The 8,457-nt window shown below is 33.8% G+C and overlaps 1 protein-coding gene across 2 annotated transcripts in view; it reads right to left on the reverse strand.

Annotated features, from left to right (window-relative positions):
* LOC123552276 (uncharacterized) overlaps positions 1–7,804 on the reverse strand; it is a 28,260-nt gene extending 20,456 nt beyond the window's left edge. The window contains exons 1-2 of one of the 2 annotated variants that reach the window (XM_045341807.2): positions 7,560–7,804; positions 181–343 (exon numbers count right to left, since the gene is read on the reverse strand). In XM_045341807.2, coding sequence (XP_045197742.2) covers positions 181–296 — 116 coding nt within the window. In that variant the 5' untranslated portion in view covers positions 297–343; positions 7,560–7,804. Of the gene's footprint in view, positions 1–180; positions 344–7,550 lie in introns of both variants that reach the window. The other variant, XM_045341806.2, reaches the window with a different exon arrangement.
* Between the last annotated feature and the right edge of the window lie 653 nt (positions 7,805–8,457).

Genomic DNA, 8,457 nt, shown 5'->3' on the forward strand with positions numbered 1-8,457 from the left:
CTTTGACCTTAATCTTAATATGTGGAGCTTTGCATGTAAAGGAAAATGTTTCAAATGCCATTATCAAACAAATTAAAATCATTCTGACAATACACAGATCAATGAACATAACTACAGCTCTTTGTGTTTTAGTAAAGACACAATGAAAGATTAAAACAAGAGCTTTAGATGTAGACTTACTTATAACCTGCTCTGACTTGTGCTGCTACACATGTTACAAGTGTGAAACCCTCCAAGGTTGGTATGACTGCCTTGGCCTCAGCAAGTTCCTCTTCAAAAGCATCTGCATCACTCATGGCTCCAACAGCAAACTGCTTTACCAGGCACAAAATAAGTGCTGAAACTAAAATAAAATAAAAAAAATAATGACTGTCAACACTAGTGATTAGTGTTTCATCTACAGAATAAAGCACACTTATCTAAAGTTTTTGACACCATGGCAGTTTCTTCAATTTTGGATGAATCTATATTTCGGACCTCTCAGCTACCGAAGTATTAAAAACAAGATCAACTACATTTTAATAGTACAATTAACTTTTTGTATTACTGAGCTTGTCGAGAATTGAGCTTTACAATAACACAAGTATACTTTCACACAGAGTGGGGGATTTTAAAACTTTCACCAGAAGCTTACAAGGCGCCCCCAGCGGAGAGAAGTAGTTCTCTCTGCAGTGAATACAGAACGTTATTCAATTTTTTCCTCATCTTGGTGCTGAAGTATATCTATATAACGGTTCTAGCCAGAAATTTTGGAAGGCATGTTGTAAGAAAAATTTGGGACGTCAATGGCAGCAAAGGGGAGAGAGCAGGAGCGACTTCCTCTTCCCCTGGAGGGCATAGGGGGGCTTATTTGAGAAACATTTTGATTTAAATGACTCTTTTGGCACATTCTAGTGTAATTCAAAATGGAAATTTGAGTACAAAAATATATACGATGTTAAAAATCGTTATATTGTTCATTAGCTTCTGCGACAGAATTTTATTTCAAATAAATGGTCTTTATAAATCAAAGAAACAGTAAAGCCCCTTAACAGGTCTAAGAAAGTGGTATATTTACAGATTATCTGTAAATTTATACTAGAAAATCTATAAATTACAGATTTTTCGATCTATACAATTACAGATTGTATGTATGAAAACTGCTGAAATTACATTTAATCTCAAAACAGCAGCTTCAAATTATTTGGTTCATTTAAAATATGCATAAATTAAGGTCATTTGTGAGTTTCAGCCATTTTTGTTGACTGAGTTTTATGGCATTTTCAGAAAAATTGAAGTCAACAGAAATGACTGAAATTTACATCTGACCTTTATGTATGCATACCATAGGTAAATAAATAAATTTCAAGCTGCGGTTTTGAGATTAAATGTAATTTGGGCAGTTTTCATATACAATCTGAAAATTTACAGATAAAAAAATCTGTAAATTTATAGATTATCTAATTAATTTGACACGATCCTAGGAAATATTGAGACAACTATTTCATATGGGCACAGGGATCCAGATTAGATGCGTATTAGCGTAAGTTACGCTTTGAAATAATGCAAATACACTGATAATTTTTAAGCGTATAAAAATGTATATGAAATTGTAGAAATGCATGCAATGACTTTTTACTAGCGTAAACAAAATCTGAATCGTTTGGAAGCTTTATGTAACTGAGCATGGTCTGCATTAATTCTCCCACATTGAACGTACACACGCATTGAATGGTACTCTCTAAACCTAGGTTAAACTATATTATACACTCAATGCGTGCATAAATCAAATAGTTATGAAATTTCTATCGCTGCTGACGCTTTACACGCAATAAGTTTAAATGCAGATTATGTCACGAATTGGCCATAAACTCAAATAAAGTTTACATGTATCAAAACGGGATTCAATTTCTCATTGATTTATGTAAAAAAATATCAAATAATTTCCAAAATTACGAATTTTCTGGTGATTTAAACCGATGTATGTACTGTACATAATTAACGTTTATCGCATCTAATGCGCCAGCGATAAAACTAACAACTTTACATGACTGTGTACTGTGATTAATCCTCCATTATTTTGGACCTTCGAAGTTTTGACGTTCAGATTGCCACGTCACAAATATAAAACAATCTAAACATAGAATTATTTTGACTAGGGGTGGGGAAGAAAACGTCTTGAGGGGGGAGGGGATGTCTTAGGGGGAACTGTCTTGGGTGGGGGGACGGAGATGGTAATCAACAAGGAACAGTCAAATAATTTACGATGATCTTTTGGCAGTGGCTAGAGAACCGGAATCGGTTCCCTAGACTGTGAACTTATTCGTCCGGAACTGGTTCTCTAAGCAAAATACTGTGCATAGACTAGGGAACCGGAATTTTATTTCTATGCATAATACTGCCGAAATCCACTTTGTTTCTTTTGGTAAGTATCATGTGCATGTTCTTATCTTAATCAGTTAATTAATTTTACCATTTCAGCAAGCTATGCCCTTTTATTTATTTGTGTTTACTGTGTTTCCAGAAGTGTACTCGCCGCATACTGTCCGCCATATTGGAATGATAAAATAAACTAGTACGAATGAATGCGAAATCGTCGACACTGGAGCCGAATAAAACTTGAAATTTAAACTTAAAAGGTATAAGACAATAAAAAAAAAACGATTAAAACAAAATAAGTAATTTCAGTACTGATCACATATCTTTGAACGTGAAATGCCGAGGTGTTACAAACCAGTATTTAAAGTGATCAAAGAATATGTATGAAGTTTTACGGGCAATTAAACTAGTTTATTCATCTATAAACATGTAATGACGCAAATACAAACCAATATTATTTTATATTTAAATAATTTAAACATAATACAAGTTTAAAGCAAATAACATTTAAAAACTTCAAAGTAGTTTTCATGCATTCATTCGTACTAGTTTATAGCAGAGCTACCGGCGCCGCAAAGCGGCGCCGACAGCATCGCATTACGGTTAAACGTATGAAAAATAAAATGAATAGAGAGATCTAACTGTGTATACTATCGAGTTGAAAATTCGTGGTACTTTTTGGAATCGGAGTTGTTCGGATTTTTTCAAGTACACTATGCACATAGTAATTAATCAGTAAAGACGTCAGTAGACGCTTACCGTTTACGGTTGACAAAAGCGTCTCGCTTACTGCTTTGAATATTGAATAAAAATGCAAATGAGCGTTTGATAATAAGAAATTAATGCTAAATACATTTTCTACGAAGAAAAAAAGAAATAAAACACAATATTTTCAGTTTGAAACGACTTTTGTCAGGCTGCCATTACTGAACTTTATTATATATATTTATGTTTGTCTCATGACGTCATAACTCCACAATGGTTTAGTGGTTAGCGAGTTGGGGTTGTAATTCAGAGGTTGTGAGTTCAAACCTCACCTGGACCAGATTTTTTTTTTAATTTTTATTTCATTTTTTTTGTATTATTATGAGTTTTGAAAATATTGTATAACTAAAGTCTATTGTAATTAAATTTGGAATTGGAACATTAACTTTTTACATTAAGTCCTCATTGCCCAACATTCACACGCAAAGACACAGAATTCCTTTGGCTATTGGCCTAATGAGATTCTGTTAGGTTTGAAATTTTCAAAGTTCAAGCTTTTCAATTTGAAGCAGTTATCATTTTGTGACTGGTTTCCAGTATGATAATAAGTTATGTAAAATTGTTGATGCAGTGCGTTTTAATAAGAATAACAGAAATTATTCAAATACGTTTTTTTTTTTTTTATCTTGGTGCAGATGTTAATCTATACCAAACTTTCTTTTGATTATATACAGAATATTTGTAGAGTTTTCACATGTTGAGAATTAATCTTGATGCAGTCTAAAACATGCATTCAGAAATCATGAATTATCATTAATAATTTTAATAGATCTTTAGAATATAAACTTCCTAAACGAATCCATAATTCCAGATAATTCCAGCACCACTCCTTTAATTTTTAACGGGCACTGGTGATTTTTCATGGGAGCTCTGCCTTTTAGGCAGCACCTACTTTCATATTATCATTTGAATACGGGAGACACGGTATATATGCGGCGAGTACACTCTGGGAGACAGTAAACGCAGATAAATGCAAGGGCATGGTAAAATTAATTAAGATAATAATACGGGAAAACCGAAGGTTTTTCCGTCTATAGATAATGTGTACGTGTATATACGTCAAAGTAAACCTATATACCGTTCAACTTGGGAATAAGTTCTATACCTTCACCGGTTTTGTTGTTGTTGTTCTCCCATAATTCTACCGGACCTGCTGCCGTGCTTGCGCAATAAATAATTTTCAGGACGACATTTGATAAAATAAAATTTCTTATGAACAAACGGGCGCCGCATTATTAAAGCAATAATTCTATCGAGTTGAAAATTCGCGGTATCAATAGAAATCGGTGTTACTCGGGTTTCTTCATGAAACGATTTTATGGATGATTCAAGCGGCCTGCTTTTTGTTTCCAATAATGAATTATGATGTAAGCTACATTACTGCACTGTTTGAATAACAAAACCGTTGTTTATTTATTTCTTTGATTGTAGAAAAGATAATAATTTCAAAAAGGTCAATGTAAAACGAATATAGATACGCTGTCCTAACAAAATTTATTTATATACATAATTTTACCACACATTTATGTCAAAAGTCTCTGTGGTTCAGTGGTTAGGCCACATATTTTCCATGCGTGAGTTCCGAGTTCGAATCTCGTAGGTTGCGTGAATTTTTTTTTTTAGCTAAGACCCAATTTAATTTTTTTTCTTGATATTTATCACACTTTTTTTAATTACTGGAACATAAATCAATAATAAGTATAGTTAACCAATGTTCTGTCTGTAAATTTTGAACAAAATATTCGAAGGCATAGAAAAGCATATATCCATATTGCTTATCTCCCCTCCCTTCCACAATCTTTCACATACATTGCAACTACTTTCTAAAAGTCAATTCATTGACTAGAGTTTTAGCAAAATTACACTTGGAAAAAAATGTTGGCTATAAACTTGAGAGGCTCACTACGATCCCTATCAAGCTAAGAAATTAACCTTAATCATATTCAAAAAAAGGTCCCAGACTGTTAGCAGTTAGGTAAATTAAATTGAATTTCGACCAAGAGTGTTTGTGTTATACAGTCTAACCTGTACTAACGGTCACCTCCGATCAGCGGTCACCTCCGTTCAGCGGCCATTTTATGACGCCCCCGACGGATTTTCCTCTATTTTATCACTTTATTCAGCGGCCACCTGCCGTCCGCGGCCAGCGGCCACCGAAATTGCCTCCCGACCGCCGTATTTGACCCCTTTCAGCGGCCATTTTTCTTCCAAAACCAATTATTTTTAGGCAATAATCGCCGAAGATACCCGATTTTGAGAAGCACGTGGTTGCTAAGTTTCGCGGGACTTCACCACAGGAACGACAAAATGACATGAGCTTCTCAATTAAAACTGATAACCAATCCCCTTTTGTTATGATCAAATGGCCAGTAATTATCGGTAATTAGCATGTCACACTGTCACCTCGTGTCAATTTTGTTGTTCACAGTTTGACCTCGGTTAAAGATAATACTCGATAACTAATTAGTAGCATAATATTTGTGAATTTTTTATACTTCTGTCATCAAAATACTATTAAATTTATAAGAAATTAATTGTGTTTGAAAAAAAATATAAACCACTCTATCTTTTACGGAACGTAACGGCAATCTTAGATTTAGCGTAGACAATAAGCGCCGAGAGTAGCTTCCCTTACCAAAATGGCGAAAATTGTAAACAAACTTGTTTTGAAGTTGGAAAATTGTCTGTAACAATTTTTTGTAGTAAAGAAAACACGCCGGAGTTTTAGATTGCTAAGAAGACCATTCGTATTGCGAAGGCAAATGCACGTCATTGTATCCTGGTAAAATAATAATGGAAAACCCAAAAAGAAATGGGCTTAAAGGCTATAGACTGGTCAGAAGTCTGAAAAATACATATACTGGCTGCACCTCCGGTCAGCGGTCACCTGGCTTTAGCGGCCAAATTGTCTGCTTCCCTTGGCTGGCTGCTTAAGACAGGTTAGACTGTATATAAAATTCTGATCAAGAACTTTTTACAATGAATTTGAAATAAGAACTTTACAAGTAAATGGTTGTTTGTCATTCTCACATACACGAGTTTTACCATAGCTGTATTAGTGGAACACAATTTGTCCTAAAAGAGTTTCATTTGACAATAATGGCATTTAAAAGAATTAAAATAGTCCGTGTTTAGGTGGCAGGATTATGTAAGTTCCGGTATCTATACTACAAAAGAATATCAGAACAAGATGATATTGAATGTGATGTTACACAGGCATAATGTGTAAATTGTTTTGTTTTATTTTTTGGATTGTTTTGTTGTCGTTTTTAGAAACTATTTGTTTGTAACAATTGAACTGAAAAGAATATGTGCATTCCCGGATTCAGAAATTTTTATCAGAGAAACAAATTGATAGCAAAGGCATGATCGTTGTAAACAGAAACAAAATTGGTAATATTAAATGACTTGCATTAAAATATTTATCCAAAACTACTGAGGAAGAGTGTGTTTTACGCATGCTCACTGACAACACATAAAGGCCTGATACTGGGTCACTTTTGAATGACTGTTGCACCATATTTAATACTATGAGGAAAATTTTGTAAATGACAAAGTGTTCGAATTTATCAATGTTCGTACAGCCCCCATTTTACATATCCCTTTCCGGTGCTCACTTCGTGTGAGTTAAAATTAGCTTACTAAATATAAATTTGAATTATGTAAAGTTTTCAGCAAAAGCATTATTTTGATAACAATAAATGATAACAATTTGCAGAAATAAAAAAGTGACAGGTAAAAAATCCCTCGTTATCTGTCCGGGTTTATGCAACAGTTTCGTTTTTGTCGTGTTGAGCGACATGTGAAGTTTCCACTTTTCTCTATTTTATCATCAGTACAACTAATGGTGCATTTTGGGACTAGATTCTGTACACCCGAATATCACTATTATCTTTAACTCATGAACACTATTTTCCATTGTCTGTCTAGTCTTGATACATTTGAAGAAATGATTAGATCTATGTTCATTTAAACAAAACTTTTTAAAACATTTCCCCTTCTTATTTTTATAACAATAGCAAAACCATCAGGCTTACTGTCAAAACTGAAAGCCAAACAGAAAATATCAAAAAGAACAATTTAATGCAGAAAAAAGAAAGAATCCGTATCACCATCACTAGGTTTTCCCGTCAGATAGGCAGCGCCTAATTTCATATTATTATGCATGACATTTACCAAGAAACAAAGTGGATTTCGGCAGTATTATGCACAGAAATAAAATTCCGGTGCCCTAGCCTATGCACGGCATTTTGCTTAGAGAACCGGTTCCGGATGAATAAGTTCCGATCTTGGGAACCGATTCCGGTTCTCTAGCCACTGCCTAACCTTTTACGAAGGAATGACAGCTGTCAGCATCATGTAGAGCAGTAAAATAATTTCAAACAACACATAGTTATTTAAAACTAAGGGATTATTTTTCAACCTACTGATCTCACTTTGTGCTATCAAGTTATCTGCTCCTGTATGGCCGCGTAGTCACCTTTCTTTGTGAAAATGTAGTAAAATTACGAAATGTTTTTTTGGGTTGTTGTTGTTGTTGTCTATAGACAGCAATGTGCAACTTCCTCAGTGTAAGAAAAGCGTTTCTCTGTTATTTGCCTTCTGATGAGAAATACAATCAAAACTTTTGATAAGATGATCAAAATACAATATATGTACTAAACTAGATTTACATAAACATAAAAAAAACGTTAAATTTTTGATAATTTTGTGCATCCAAAAGATGTTTAAGACACGACAAAATTTAGCATTAGAATACGACATAAAAAATATTTTACCGTTCTAACACGCGCAGTACGTAATTGGAGTCGGTCAGTACAATACAATACAATTGAAATCGTACAGAATGTATAAAAGTGTTTTCAGACATGAATTTTACTTAGATGTTTTAAATGTTCGTAAATTTGTCTGGCTCAGCTACGCCGACTTCATCACATGAGCTTGAGATAGAGAGAGGACGATATAACAATGTTGACAAAAATGAACGTATATGTAAATTATGTGGAACTGGTATAGAAAATGAAATACACTTTCTCTTGATTTGTCCTTGTTTACAGAATTTAAGAGCAAAGTATATTCCAAGGAAATATTATAACAATTTAAATGTTCACTCATTTATTATTCTTATGAGCAGTAGAAATGAAACTACAATAAAAATGTTGCAATGTACGCATACTATGTAGAGACTTACCCTAAGCCCTCTTTACACAAGGGAAACAATCTGTTTATATAGTGACATTGTTGAGTGAACACCGTTTGTTAATCCTAATCCTGTCCATGTTATATCAGTGCAGTGGAAAAGTAACCTATCTTTGTTAAGTGCCATGCATGACA

The sequence above is a fragment of the Mercenaria mercenaria genome, chromosome 4 (assembly GCF_021730395.1).
Source record: "Mercenaria mercenaria strain notata chromosome 4, MADL_Memer_1, whole genome shotgun sequence".
NCBI lineage: Eukaryota > Metazoa > Mollusca > Bivalvia > Venerida > Veneridae > Mercenaria > Mercenaria mercenaria.